At 42.1% G+C, this 14,881-nt stretch overlaps 1 protein-coding gene across 11 annotated transcripts in view; it reads left to right on the forward strand.

Annotated features, from left to right (window-relative positions):
- The window catches only part of Usp54 (ubiquitin specific peptidase 54), a 112,743-nt gene extending 100,954 nt beyond the window's left edge, over positions 1-11,789 (forward strand). For 9 of the 11 annotated variants that reach the window (XM_029565116.1, XM_008836583.3, XM_008836582.3 and 6 more), the window contains 4 exons: positions 2,769-2,887; positions 3,185-3,325; positions 9,199-9,385; positions 11,025-11,789. In XM_029565116.1, the coding sequence (XP_029420976.1) occupies positions 2,769-2,887; positions 3,185-3,325; positions 9,199-9,385; positions 11,025-11,584 (1,007 nt within the window). In that variant the 3' untranslated portion in view covers positions 11,585-11,789. The remainder of the gene's footprint in view (positions 1-2,768; positions 2,888-3,184; positions 3,326-9,198; positions 9,386-11,024) is intronic. The other 2 variants (XM_029565119.1, XM_029565122.1) reach the window with 1 other exon arrangement.
- The last annotated feature ends 3,092 nt before the right edge of the window (positions 11,790-14,881 follow it).

A 14,881-nucleotide genomic window follows, 5' to 3' on the forward strand; every position in this document is an offset into this window, starting at 1 on the left:
CAGAAGAGGGCGTTGGATCCCCTGGAACTGGAGTTACGAACAATTGTTGGTCACCATGTGGGTTCTGGAAATTGAACCCCAGTCCTCTCTGCAAGAGCAGCTAGTGCTTTTAACCACTGAGCCGTCTATCCAGTCCAAGAACATTCAGTTCTTATACCATACCAAGATCTACGTAATATCTAGCGGTTTTTCTTTTTTAGTATATTTGATCAGTTAACCATATCTTTTGTTGAATGTAGAAGTCTCTTCAACAGCAATCCTTACAGATAACCACTTCTACTGCTATTTAAATATCTTTAAATATTTTATTTAAATATTTAAATTTTTTATTTATGTGTGTATGTAAGCCTGTGTGGGTTTTATGTGTGCACAGGAGCCTGTGGAGGCCAGAAGAGGGTGTTGGATCCCTTGGAACTGGAGTTGTAGGTAGTTGTGAGCTGCCATATGGTTGCTAGAAATGAATACAGGTGCTCTGAAAGAGCAGTACTTGCTCTTAGCCCTCTTTCCTGCTCCTTTTTAAATATCTCTTTTAAAAAAATATTTTATTTATTACTTTTATTTTATGTGTATGAGTGTGTTGCCTAAGGAATCGAACCTTGGTTCTCTGCAAGAGCAGTCATGGCTCTCAACCACTGAGCCATCTCTCCAGCCCCCTGTTTAAATATCTTTAAACTAATTAGAATGCATATCCAGGTGTGCTATGGAAGCATACTCTTGTACAAGTTGAGATGGGAGTTTGAGGCTAGCCTGGGCTTTTACATATTGAAAGCCTATTTCACAAAACAAAACAAAACAAAACAAAAGAGTAAACAAAAGAATCAGAATCTACTCTCATGGGAATATTCCAATGGCTACTACTTATGTAGGAATGTGAGGGTGGGGAGGAGACAATGACATCTTTATGGATATAATGTCATGAACTGGTGTTTTTTCCTTCTTATTCCCAGGAGTAGATTTGTTGGGTAAAAGTTCATATATTTTCACTTTTTTTTTCCTTCCCTGCAACCCAGGCCAGCCTGCAATTGCTGGGAGTATATTTTCACTTTTAATGTTTGCTTTTAGCAATGCTGTAAAATTTCTTTCAGTAGTATTCAAGGATATTTTCACACACCTTGGAGGGGGCTTTTATTGTTTTTTGATTTTGTTTTCCTCCCTCCCTCCCTCCCCTCACTTCCTTCCCACCCTCCCTTTTCATCCTCATCCTCATCCTCCTGCCTCTACCTCCCAAATGCTGGGATTGCGTGTTTGTGTTGCCATGCTCAACTAAAATTCTTTCTTTATAATTTGGAAGGCCCTTTAAAAGTATAGATTCCCAAGGTTCAACCAGAAACATTCTGAGTCAGATCTGTAGTGAGGCCAAGGAAGGACTCTCCCCTCCCCTATGTATTGAATCCTCAGAACCTCATGCATGCTAGGCAAATGCTCTACCATTGAGCTATATTTCCAGTCCTTTTGAAGGTACACTTTTTTTTTTTTATCTTTTTGAGACAGGGTCTCCCTGTAGCCCCAGCTGTCCTGGAACTCATTATGTGGACCAGGCTGGCCTTGAACTCACAGAGATCTGCCTGCCTCTGCCTCTCGAGTGCTGGGATTAAAGCTCCCAGTATTGGTATGAGAACCACTATATTAAGTACCAAGAAATGTTAACAGTAACTGCTCTACAGTGCTTACAATAGCAGTATTATACTTAAGCTCTGTGTGTGTGCATGTTGTATATTGAATCAAAATATCAATTTCAGACAGGGATTGGCATGGATATGTGTGTGTGTGTGTGTGTGTGTGTGTGTGTGTGTGTCTGTGTGTCTGTGTGTATGTGTCTGTGTGAAATGTAGGTCAAAGGCAGGTACATTTTCATAAGATTTAATTAGTTGGATTGGATTGGGGACAGCCTCTTGGGAGTCACATATTCAGTTTAGTGTAACATTAATGATTGTTTAGGGTTTAGATGATTGAGAAAAGTTGGGAGTGTGGGGATAAAAGAACATTACATATGCCAAATATTCTTGAAGTGATACTGCTCAGAGAGTTAGTGGAGGGCAGCAAGAAATGATAGAGTATGGTGCTGAAAATTAAAAGGCTTGAATTTTCATCCTGGTTTAAGCACTGCCTGTGCCAGGCATATTGGCTCACACTTTTAATTCCAGCACTTGGGAGGCAGAGGCAGATGGATTTCTCTGAGATCAAGGCGAACTTGGCCTATAGCAAGTTCCAAACCAGCTGGGGCTATAGGAGACTCTGTCTCAAAAAAAAACAAAACAATAACAACAACAACAACAACAAGAACAAAACAACCAAACAAAAAACCAAAAACAACCACTACCTGTATCAGACCCTACAACTCATTTTCTTATTATATCAAACGAGGTTTGATTTGTACTGACTATGACCATTTAAATTCTGAACTAGAACTAATATTATAGTTTCTAGATTACTTTGTCATATAAGATTCCCTACATATTATAAGTAGTATTGGACCCAACTCCAAAAGAAACTGTTTATAAAATGAAATGTGGTAGGATAGGGAATGTTTAGCTGTCTGTCCAGAGAGCTCCTTTTCTACAAAATTCTTCAGTGGTTTTGGTCCTTGTGGCCTATAGGAATTAAGCCATATTCATAAAATGACTATTTCTATATTCTAGGAGCATACTTCCCCAGTGGACTGAAGGATGCCTAGTAATTACTTAGAAGAACTATGTTTGTGATGCTAGCCTCAGATTTTAGGCTATAGAAGAAAGATGGCTTCAACTTGTTTTTGTTTTCCTCCTTAGGCTCTGCAGATGGCATGGGGAGGAGATTGCACTCTGCCCCTGGTCTTCATCTCTCAAAGACCCCGACAACAGAAATGGAGCACGTTTTCCATGAAACAAGCACTGTGCCTGCATCTCAGGTAGCTTTAGTGCTAAGGTGCAGGACCTGGGTGGTTGCTAGAGAGAGAAGTGAGTGGTAGGGGTGATAGTAAGGCAGACACATAGTGAGGATGGGGCTTCTGAAGAGAGCATGATCTGAGATCAGGCTGCTTTTCAGAAGAGATTATTCCCATGGCAACTACCTTTCAAATCTGTCTAATTTAGGTATTTACTAGTATGTTTTAGCCAGTTTTCTCAAATTCCTGAGGACAGGCCCTCGGGGAGAAAAACACAGGTCTGATGTCATGTGTCTGCCTGTGTGTGTCTGTGTGTTTAAGGCTGCAGCTTGCCGAGGCCTCAGCAGGGAATATGGGGAGGATGAACAGTACAGTGCAGAGAACTTTCGCCGCATCTCACGCAATCTCAGTGGCACCGTTGTCTCAGAGAGGGAGGAGGCACAAGTCTGTTCTCACAGTTTTGTAAGTAGAATTAGGATTCATCTCTTCAGAGCACCTTCCTTCTTGCTAGTAAAAATATAGTATAGGTAAAGGAGCAGGGAGAAACCAAGGTAGTAATTTGGGGAAACATACTTTCACCAAAAGTAAGAACACATGATCCTTAGTTACATATACATACATGAAGTCCAGAGGAATGTTGATTTTTCTGGAGCAGTTTTGAAAGCATGTTTATAAGTCTTCCTAGGCTGTGAAGAGCTATGTTAACTCTCCTCTCTGACAACACAGCTGAGAAGACATGGGAGGTAGGATTTATTTTTGACTTTTGTTTTTAGAGGTCTCACTCCATGTTTGGTGGCTCCATCGCTTTGGACCTGAGTGGAGGCAGAATCTTATGTTAGAGAGGGCACAGTGGGGAAGAGCTCTTTACTTCATGAAGCAATGAAGCACTACTACAGTGACAGGAAGGACCTGAGGACAGGTATACTTTTCAGAGGTACACCTCTAAGTGAGTTACTTTCTCCAACTAGGCCAGGCCTCCCACTAGCCAGTGTGTTCATGAATGAATTAATCTGTTGATGCAGATGGCACTCATAAGATCCAGTCACTTCTCAGTGATTGGATTTACCAGCTAGGGCCTAAACCTTCAAAATGTGAGCCTTTAGGGGGAAATTTCATCTAAACCATAGCTGGAGTCATGGATGCCTTTAAGTAGAATCTGAGAAGCCAAAGCTGCTGATTGGGTCAGAAACATTGTTGTATTCATGACAGGAAGGAGACAGACTGGATGTAGTATTGTTTTCCTTCCCTCCTCAGTACATGACTGAATGGGGTCTAGTAAGTTTTCAATCAAAAGTGAAGTGTGTACAGTAGCAAGAAAAGAAAAATGATTCAATATCCTCTCTGTGCCTTTTATTATTTTAAATTTATTTTATTTATACATTTATGTATTTTGGTTTCCTCTGAGACAGGGTTGTCCTATGTACATTGCCCTTGCTGGTCTAAAACTTGATATGTAGACCATTCTGGCCTTGAACTTGTGTACCTTTTGCCTCCAAAGTTTGGGGATTACAGTCATGTAGCATCACACTCAATTTCTTGAGGCATAAGTGGAAGGCAATCCAAACCAGTTGGGTTCAACAATCACCAAACTCAAATACTATCTCATTGCCTAGGCTTCCATCTAATCAAGTCTTTGGAGAATTTCATACTCTTGTTTAAGACAAGTTGAGTTGCCAGGCATGGTGGTGGCACGCCTTTGATCCCAACACTTGGGAGGCAGAGGCAAGCGGATCTCTGTGAGTTTGAGGCCAGCCTGGTCTATATAGTGAGTTCCAGGACAGCTGGGGCTATAGGGAGACCCTGTCTCAAAAAGACCGAAAAAAAAGACAAGTTGAGTTTTCATTACTATACAAGTCAGGATACAAAGCTGATGCATTCAAGCCTGTGTCCCAGGTCAGTTCAATAAAAATGTAAAAACAAGCTTTATTTTACTTTATTTTTTATTTGCAGTACCAGGATTGAACTTAGAACCTGACGCATGCTTGGCAGCACCCCTACCACTGAACTGTACTCCAGACCCTTTAAATACATAGTACAAATGGAGCTGGAGGATGGCTCAGCAGTTAAGAGCACTGGCTGCTCTTGCAGAGGACCTGGGTTCAATTCCCAGTTACCCACATTGCAGCTAACAACCATCTGTAACTCCAGTTCCAGGGGTCTGACACCCTCTTCTCACCTCTGCAGGCATTGTACAACACAGGTGCAGTTGCACACATGCAGGCAAAACACTCATGAAAATAAAAATATGGGCTGGGGAGATGGCTCAGTGGTGAAGAGCACTGACTGCTCTTGCAGATAACTTGGGATCAAGTCCCTGTACCCACATGCAGGGTAATAAATGTCTGTAACTCCAGATCCAAGGGATCCAACGCCCTCTTCTGACCTTCTCGGGCATTTCATGACATGGGTGTACTTACATGCAGGCAATACACTCACACATGAAATAAAAATAATAAATATTTAAAAAATAGATAAAATATTTAAATATATGGCACAATTTTTAAAAGTTCAAAAGGATACCTACCTGCCCTTCAGATCCAGTTTCCTTCCCAAAAGGAACTCACCACCCCCTTCAATTCATAGTATTTAAGTTCCTAAATGAATGAACATATGCCTTTTTAAAAAAAAAAAAAAAAAATGTGGTCTCGGACCAGGTGTGGTGGCACATGTCTTTAATTCCAGCACTTGGGAGGCAGAGGCAGCTGGATCTTGGTGAGTTCAAGACCAGCCTGGTCTAGATAGTAGGTTCCAGGACAGCTGGGGCTATAGGGAGACCGTGTTTCAAAAATACCAAACAAAAAGAAAGACAGAAAAGAAGCAATGACCTTTGAAAAGGGTCAGGTTCAGGTCAGTTATTTTTCTGAAGAAGCTTAAAAGGAAACAGGGAGACAAGAAAATCCAAAGGGAAAACAAGAAGTGCATTATTCTATTAGAAATTTCTTTTTTTGTGTGTGTGAAACAGATTTTCCTTAGTACTCATAATTATATGCAAGTAACTGAGGATGTAACACAGATTCTGGCCTTAAGTAGCTTGTAGCCTGTTAAAGGAAATTAAATATACTTTCATACAGATTGTTTTTTAAATTTTTAATTATTTTATGTGTATGAATGTATTGCCTGCATGTATGTTGAGTACACCCGTGTTGTGCAGTGCTGCAGCAGTCAGAAGAGGGTGTCAGATTCCCCTAGAACTGGAGTTAAGGAAGGTTCATAGCCGCCATGTGGGTGTTGGGAATCAAACCCGGGTCCTCTGCAAGAGCAGTCAGTGCTCTTAACCACTGAGCCATCATCATCTCTCCAGCCCCTAGATTGTTTTTTTTTTTTTTTCGGTCTTTTTTGAGACAGGGTCTCCCTGTAGCCCCAGCTGTCCTAGAACTCACTATGTAGACCAGGCTGGCCTTGAACTCACAGAGATCCACCTGCCTCTGCCTCCCGAGTGCTGGGATTAAAGGTGTGCACCACCACACCCGGCTAGATTGTTTTTTTTTTTTTTTTTAACATATTATTTAGTATGTACTTGCATTATGCCAAGTGTTACGGATACTGAAATGAAATGTATTCTGCTATAGGAAGAAAGGCAATAAATAACAAATAATCTAACCCAGACAATTGTAATTATGTTAAAATAAAGGAATTAAAGATGTAAGAGTGTCTGTTTTTTGATGGAGTAATGAGACATATCAGCTTTGAGAAGAAGTAACATTTGATCAGAGATCTCAGAGATATGAAGGTTTGAGTCATAAGAGAAAATTCCTGGTAACAGAATACTAAAGGCTCTGAGGTAGGATGAGTTGGTAAGTTTGAGAAATATAAAGGGCCAGATATGGTTCTTGTCTGTGATACCTTGTACTTGAGACTGGGCTGAAGTTGAAGGATCTCAAGTTTGAGACAGCCTAGTCTACATAACAAGATGTTGTCTTCAGAATTAGTATTACTACTACTACTAAATAATAATAAAAAGAATATATAAGGGCTAGAGAGATGGCTCAGTGATTAAGAACTTTGGGCGCTCTTGCAGAGGACCCAGATTTGATTCTTAGCACTTACATAGCAGCTAACAGCTATCAGTAACTCCAGTTCCAGAAGATCCGACACCCTCTTCTGACCTCCACAGGCATTGCACAACCCAGGTGCACCTACCTACATGCAGGCAATGCACTCATACACTTAAAATAAAAATAATAAAATAGTTAAAAAAGAATATGTAAAAGGAACTGAAAAGATAGGGGAGTAAGTAAGAAAGCTCATCCATCCCGTGTCACTTGTAGGTCACAGTAAGTAGGTAACAGGAGCTGGGAATTTTGGATTAAAGGCTTTTTCAATGCAAATTTAAATATGAAATTCACAAGTAGAAACGTCAGTACTTGTGGTGCTGGAGAATGATTGCTGCGCAGTTAAGAGCACTGGCTACTTTTGCAGAAGACCTAAGTTCAGTTCCCAGCACCCACCTGGAGGCTAACAACTATCTTTAACTCCAGGTCCAAGGTAATCTGGCACCTTCTTCTGACCTCTGTGGTCACTGTACAACATAGGTGTACTTACATACATGTAGGCAATACACTCATACACATAAAATAAAAATAATAAAATATTTCATAGAAGAAATGTCAGTACTTGGTAAATAATAGAATTATGAATGGGAAATAGGAAGGCAAGGACAATGCCAGTGTTTGTGTCTGAGGGACTTCGGAAAATGTGGTATGAGGAGGAGAAGGTTGGAAAACTGTTTGTTTAATTTTGGATATTTTAGTGTTTCAGATGATAAAGATGATATTTCTGGGTCTTTACCACATAAGTGAATACAGTGTAGAGCAGGACAGAAGCATTTGGGAATACAAAAGTACCATACAGAAGAGGTGGCTGTGGATGGTAGCACTGGCAAGACAGAAGGTAAAAGATCAAGTGAGTGCCTCCTTCTGTATCTCAGTGGATAGAGTTAGTTCCATTCATCATTTTGTCCTCTGTATTGGGAAGTCATCGAACTCTTTTGGTGAAAACAGCAGCAGCAGCAGCAACTACGTGCAAGAGGATCAGGACTTCCTCTCCCGTTTTTTTCCCTTTCTGCTGTTGAAAATACATTGCTGTTTTTTTTTTTTTTTATTTTTTTTTTTTTTTTTTAAGAGAGAGTCTTACTGTGCAGCTCTGAGATTCTCTATGTAGACCAGGCTGGTGTTCAGCTCACAGAGATCTGCCTCTCTGTGCCTCCAAAGTGTTGAGTGCTGGGATTAAAAGTGTGCATCACCATGCCCTGGTTCCTAGTCTTTTTCAGTACCTACCCTACTCCTTTCTCTCCTTGCCTATCCTCTTCTTTTTTAATTTATTTCTTGTGGTACAAGGGAGTCAGCCCAGGGCTTGCTCTACCACTGAGGCATACCCCCAACCCTATTTGGTTGTCTTTGGCATTTTATATTTTTATGTTTTTGAGATAGGGTCTTCCTGTGTAGCCCAGGCTACAAACTCACCGCAGTCTTCCTGCCTCAGTCTCCTGAGTGCTATGATTACAGGTGATCACATGTGATTATCATCATGCCCAGCCCTTGGCCCCTGTTTTTAAAATTCTATTTCAGTTTCTTTAATTCTACCTTGGCATTGAAGGGATTGTGAAATAGTGTTCCTATGACTTTAAAACTGTACTTGGTGAATTAAGCTGTACCTCGAGCATGTATGTCTGGAGAGCCTTGTGTCTTGTGAGAAAGTTTATGCAAGAATGCTTGGTGGGGCATTATCTCTGGAATGCCACTTCCCCCTTTGGTTTCTCATGGAACAAGCTGTCTTCCTAAGGAGACATGGCATGGAGATGCTGTTGACATGTTCATCTTATTTTGTTGAATTGGTATATTCTAGCCATATTATTGTTATTCAGTGTTCTGTGAACGTTTGACTGTGGTTCTCATGAGTATGAGGTTATTTTATTATTGTTCAGTTATGTAGACATGTGACTGATTCTCACAAGTATGAGAATAAAAGGAGAGCTGCTAATACAGGTGCATGGAAAACCTGGGTCCCCTGGTTTATTTTCAGCTCTGTGGTAATCCATTCAGGTTCCGTGGGTGCCACCAGTGGCCACATAGCATTAGAGCATTTGCTAAAGATCTGAATGGTAGACTTAGGAATGTAGGGGATGTGATGAAAACTGGTGAATGAAGAGAATCTGAACTTTGGAGTTTCCTAGAAAGGCTGACAGGGAGAGTGGTGGAGTAATTTGGGTCTCTCTAGAAAATGTATGTTGTGCTCTGGTTCCTTCCATTTGCCCGTGTTTGCCTCACTGTGTTTATCCAGCCACATCCTACTGTGTGTTAATCATCTTTGTGTTTTTTGTCTTGTCTCATTATAAGGATTCATCAAACGTGAGGAAAAAGACTTTGGAAATCGGGCACCATTGTTCCAGCTCCTCTTCCCTCCCTGTCATCCATGACCCTCCTGTATTTCTCCTTGATCCCCAACTCTACCCTCCCCAAGCACAGTTCCTGTCCCCAGATGTCCTGATGCCCAACATGACAGGGGAACCCTGTAGACCCCCAGGTAACTTCCCCCAATCTAATATTATCTGCTAAAATGTACCTTTCTGAGTTAAATCAGTAGAGCTGTTGGGAAGGTGGGGTGTCCTAAGGTGGAATGGAGTAATGATATGGATTACTATTTGAAGTTCAGGTATTGATCTTGATGAGGATGATTGACTAATCTTTAGGTACCATGTTTCTTAGATAAGGGTCTAAATTGGTACACCCTAGGTCTGGGCACTCATGAGAATGAACTTTTAAGTGACCAAAGCAGCTACTACCTAGTCTTTGGGATGTTCCCCTAAACCAAAGTTCTATGTCTTTTTAGCTAGTTTTCTCCCCTGCTATTTACTGAGTTTCAGTTGAGGGATGGTATAGAAGGACAAGAGTGAAGGGAAGACGGCAAAGACTGCTTGGAGAACTCACGTCATATGTACAGGCTCAGATGGTCCTGTGGAAGGTGGGCAGCACCCTTCTGGCTTTCACTGCCCTACATAGGACGGTTTCTTTTTCCCTCCTCATGGGTTTACTTTTTTTTTTTTTCCTTGGTCTTTTTGAGACAGGGTCTCCCTACAGCCCCAGCTGGCCTGGAACTCACTATGTAGACTAGGTAGGCCTTGAACTCACAGAGATCCGCCTGTCTCTGCCTCCCAAGTGCTGGAACTACAGGCCTGCGCTACCATGCCCGGCTACTTTACATTTTATGGTAGTGGTGCTCAGTAGGAAAAAAAGAACATAATACTTGGAATTTAATGGATGGAGGCCAAAGATGCTGCTAAACGACAATATTGCACAGGACAGTACCCGCCCCAGCAAAGAGTTAGCAGCCCACATTGTCACTAGTGCCATGGTGAAAGACATTTTAGAAAATACCTTCTACATTGTGTATGGGAGAGGCCTGGTATGAACAAATGCAGAGACCTCAGATATTAAACAAGAATTTAAGCAGGAGCAGCCTAACTGGAGTGAAGGTACCATGTTAAGAATAGCCAAATGAGGGGCTGGAGAGATGTTCAGTGGTTAAAAGCACTGGCTGTTCTTGCAGAAGACCTGAGTTTGAAGCCCAGCACCCACATAGCTGCTAACAACTGTCCATAACTCCTGTTCCAGGGGATCCAACCCCCTCTTCTGTCCTCCATGGGCACTGCACAACATGGAGGACAGACTGCACTTACATACATTCAGGCATAACTACTCACACACATACACAAAAAAAATTGGAAAAAAAAGAATAGCTAAGTAAGATATTACAGTACTATAGGAGTTTGCAAGAGGAATATATTTGCTATATTAAAAAGCCATTTGTGCGTGTGTGTGTGTGTGTGTGTATGCGTGCACGTGTTGGAGAAGGGATTATAGTGGAAACAGGATACAGCAACATTTAAGAGACTATTTCATTTACCCAAGGTAGAGATAAAAGAATCGACTTTGATATAATATTAAGAATATTTAGGGCTAAATAGCTCAGTGGTAGAATGCTTATGTAGCATGCATACAGCCCTAAGTACAATCCCAAATACTGGGAAATAGATATAAAGTAAGTGTGTGTGTTCTTGAGGAGTGAAGAATTGGACAGAATAACCAGGAATGGTCCTCTGGGAAAGAAAATTATTTTCTGTAGATGCTTAGTCTTTGTGCTTTTTTTTTTTTTCTTTTCTCAGGAACTTCGAGGAGTGTCCAACAGTTTCTGGCTATGTGTGACAGGGGTGAAACTTCCCAAGGGGTCAAGTACACAGGAAGGACTTGGAACTACCGAAGTCTCCCCCATCGTTCCAGAACTGATGCTTTCTGGGCACCGTGGTCAGAGACCAACCAGCACGTTGGGGCCAGAGTCTTAACTACTCCAGCATTCAAACCTCAGCTAACCCACACTGCCACATTATCAGAAAGAAGCCAGGGCCTTCAGGTTCCTCATGCTCAGTCCCAGGGGGATCTTTTCCATTCACTCTCCCACCCTCCTGGTGTCCATCCAATGTCTCCATCATCCAGTAGTCTTCATTTAGCCCCAATGTCAGCTTGGAATTTAGGTCCTGTTCTGGGGTCCCGAACACCTGGTCCTCGAAGAGTGGATATGCCTCCAGATGACGACTGGAGGCAAAACAGTTATGCCTCCCAGTCTAGGCACAGAAGGACAGGAGAGGAGAGAATTCTGTTTGTTTTAGCAGATGCCCCTGGAAGAGAGCAGAACAGGGCTAGATTTTTGCAGCACAGCAGGTGGTAAGGGTCTTCTCTTACCTTTCCTGAGCCATACACTATTCTCTCCAAAATGACTAGCAGAGTTAATGTTTTGCATCCCTGCCATAATCATGCTATTCTCATCTCAACTTCGAATTGGCAGTTTCCATCCAGGCAGCACATTTCTGCAATCCCAGCAGTTGGGAAGTAGAGTCAGGAGATCTTTTTTTTTTTTTCTTTTTGAGACAGGGTCTCTCTGTAGCCCCAGCTGTCTTGGAACTCACTATGTAGACCAGGCTGGCCTTGAACTCACAGAGATCTGCCTGCCTCTGCCTCCCTAGTGCTGGGATTAAAGGCATGTGCCACCATGCCCAGCTAAGAGATAGTATTTAAAAAAAAAAAAATCAGTGCCAGGTATGGTGGCACAGGCCTTTGATCCCAGCATTTGGGAGGCAGAGGCAGGTGGATCTCTGTGTGTTCAAAGCCAGCCTGGTCTACATAGTGAGTTCCAGGACAGCTGGGGCTACAGGGAGACCCTGTCTCAAAAAGATAAAAAAAAACAAAAACAAAAACAAAAAAAACCCAAAACAGCAACAAAATATTTGTAAATTTCTCTTAGGGGTATCTGGTTCTTTGAGAGGGAATATTTGAAATTCTACCTTTTGTGCTGGGGATGTAGCTCATGTGATGGAGTGTTTGCCTAACTCGCACAAAGCCCTAGGGTTAGATGTTTAGCACCTTGTAAAACCAGCCATGGTGGCATATACCGGTTATCTTAGCACTTGGGAGGTAAAGACAGGAGGACCAGCAGTTGAAGTTCATCTTTGGCTTCATAGCAAGTTCTTGCCCAGCCTGGGCTATATGAGACCCTGTGAGGGGAAGTAAAAAAGGAAGAAAGAAAATTCAAACTTTGGTTCCTCTGGTAAAAGGAATTAGCTGATATTTAGGGTTTTGACCCACTTTAGAGTTGAATTCATTATATTTTTCTGGATAACTACCTATTCCTTGTGTCTTGAGGTCATCATTTTGTTTCTGGTTATTGTTATGCTCCATTTCCACCTGCACTTCAGCCCTCATCTTCCTGTCCCTACTATATTCCAACCTCAGACTCTTGTTTACCTATCCCTGTAACGAGCCTCTTTCTTCCTTATTTCCCATCATTTGAAGGAATCGTCTTCCATGTGGTTATGGTCCTGACCACATCAGTAAGACCAGCCCCCATGCCCAGGTATTATGGCCTGTCAGCTGTCTTTGTGACTCAAACCTTAGTCCTAGAATGTTGAGCTGCCAACATAAATTTTGCCCTTCTGAACAGATGGAGTCAGGCACACTAACATACCCTCCTGCCCTCAGCAGCAGAGCCATTACTGCCACTTGCTCAGTCACCATTGTAATCCCTCAGAGTCAGCTAAACTATTTTAGGGCAAAACATTACTGTTTTTTTGTAAAGTATTTTCATTAATAAATCTATAAGATAGTTCTATTTAATCACTTGACCTTTGCTTTTGTGTTTTTGCTCTTTTCTACTGGGATGGGGAAGCCTGGATATTTATTTGAAGTAGCTTTTGACCAAGTGAAGGTGAGTAGCCAAAGGGGAGTTGAAGTATATATCCTTAAAGTTGGAGTCAAAATACCCTTAATAGAGTGTTTTTCCTTTTGTTACAGATGCTAGCATGTTTCCTATCCCCTTCCTGCCTGACACAATACCTTATACCTATTCTTCCACTCCAATGAAGATTTTCTGGGCATTCAGATTAACAGACTGACTTCCTGGTCTAGGTACTCTTGGTATCCTCCCTCTACTGGGACAAGTTTGTGATGTGCCTCTATCCCTTGTCTCTTCTTGTGGCCCCACTCTCTTTCCTTTCTCCTCCCAAGAGTCAGAGTATCACCATGCCAGAAAGCTCTGTCTTTACCCCTTCCTCACTGCCAAGAGTCCCATTCCTTGAAAAGATATTTTGTAGGTTCCCTTTGCAAAGGATCCTTTGTCCATTGGATTGTCTTTCCATATTGACCCCAGGGCTCAAGATCATTGAATGACATAAACAGAAAGATGCTGAGACCTTTATTTTGTTTACCTAATCATTGCCGTTGTGAACAGATTCTAAACATGATTTCATTGAGTAGGAGGTTATGAGGAATTTCCTGCTTCATCCTGTTTGGCTTCTACACCATGTAGATAGATACATAGGCCTTTGTAGATAAGCTGGTCTCGGAACATGATTCAACAGTCTTCTAATCTTTTAAAATTACATTTATTTTTGTACTTTTTTTGTGTGTGTGTGTGAGCAAGTGAGAAAGAGACGACAGAAGGGAGGTTAGAGAATAACTTGGAGGAGTTCTCGTCCTCTGTGTGTGGACTGTGGTTTGAGCTTAGGTCCTTGGGCATGGCAGCAAGCACCTTTACCTGCTGAGCCATCTCACAAGCCCCCTTATAATCATTATTAGTGGGATAGTCAGTTCTTGACCCTTGACTTCATGGATACTGGTTAACTTGGGTCAACCTTTTAAGTCACCTTGGCCCAAAGGTGACTGTGTATCTGTGTACACATAAAAAGGAATTTCCAATTCTCTACCTAACTTCTGCTCTCCAAATCTATTTTTTCCCTTTATTTATTTATGTATGTGTGCACATAGAGGCCAGAGGACACTGGTGGGGGGGGGTCAGATTCAACAGCCTCCCTTCACCTCATGAGTTCAGGGGATAGAACTCAGTTTGTCAGGCTTGGCAGCAAGCACCTTCACCACCTGAGCCATCTCTTCTGCCCCAAATCTATTTTTTGAGGTGAACCAAGAGGGAGGCTATGTCCTTGTCTGGTGAATCTTGTAGTCTTCCAGTGTCTCTTAGTGTCATTCCCTCACCTCCCCTTACTGGTTTTGGTTCTTAAACCTTGGAACTTAGACTGCTTCAGCTAAATTTTTATTCTGTCCCTTCAGACTCTTGATTATTCCAACCTCTAATCGCAAGGATCAGAATTCTATCAGAAATTCCGTTTTGAATGGTGGTGTCTCTGCTTTACAAAGCTTCCTTCTTGTCTCCAATGAGCCCATCAGTACTCAGATTTGGTAGGAAATTCTGAGGTTTGCGTACGTCTCTTAATATTACTGAGTGTTGCATATGGGCTCCTGTCATTTCTTTCTAGTACTCATCACAACCCCTAACCCTGGCCTGCACCCTCTCTTCAGTCATGTTTCTGCATGCAAGAAATTTTTACTCGATCCCTTGGCCTGCTCCCGTTTCGCTCTTAGCCTCAGTAATTTTGCCCAAGTCCCTGGAGCCTGCCCCGCCCCCGCCCCCGCACGCGCGGTGCCTGATGGTCTTAGCCCCTCTGAAGGGAAAGAG

Source organism: Nannospalax galili, unplaced genomic scaffold, assembly GCF_000622305.1.
Source record: "Nannospalax galili isolate Female #2095 unplaced genomic scaffold, S.galili_v1.0 scaffold1437, whole genome shotgun sequence".
Lineage (NCBI taxonomy): Eukaryota > Metazoa > Chordata > Mammalia > Rodentia > Spalacidae > Nannospalax > Nannospalax galili.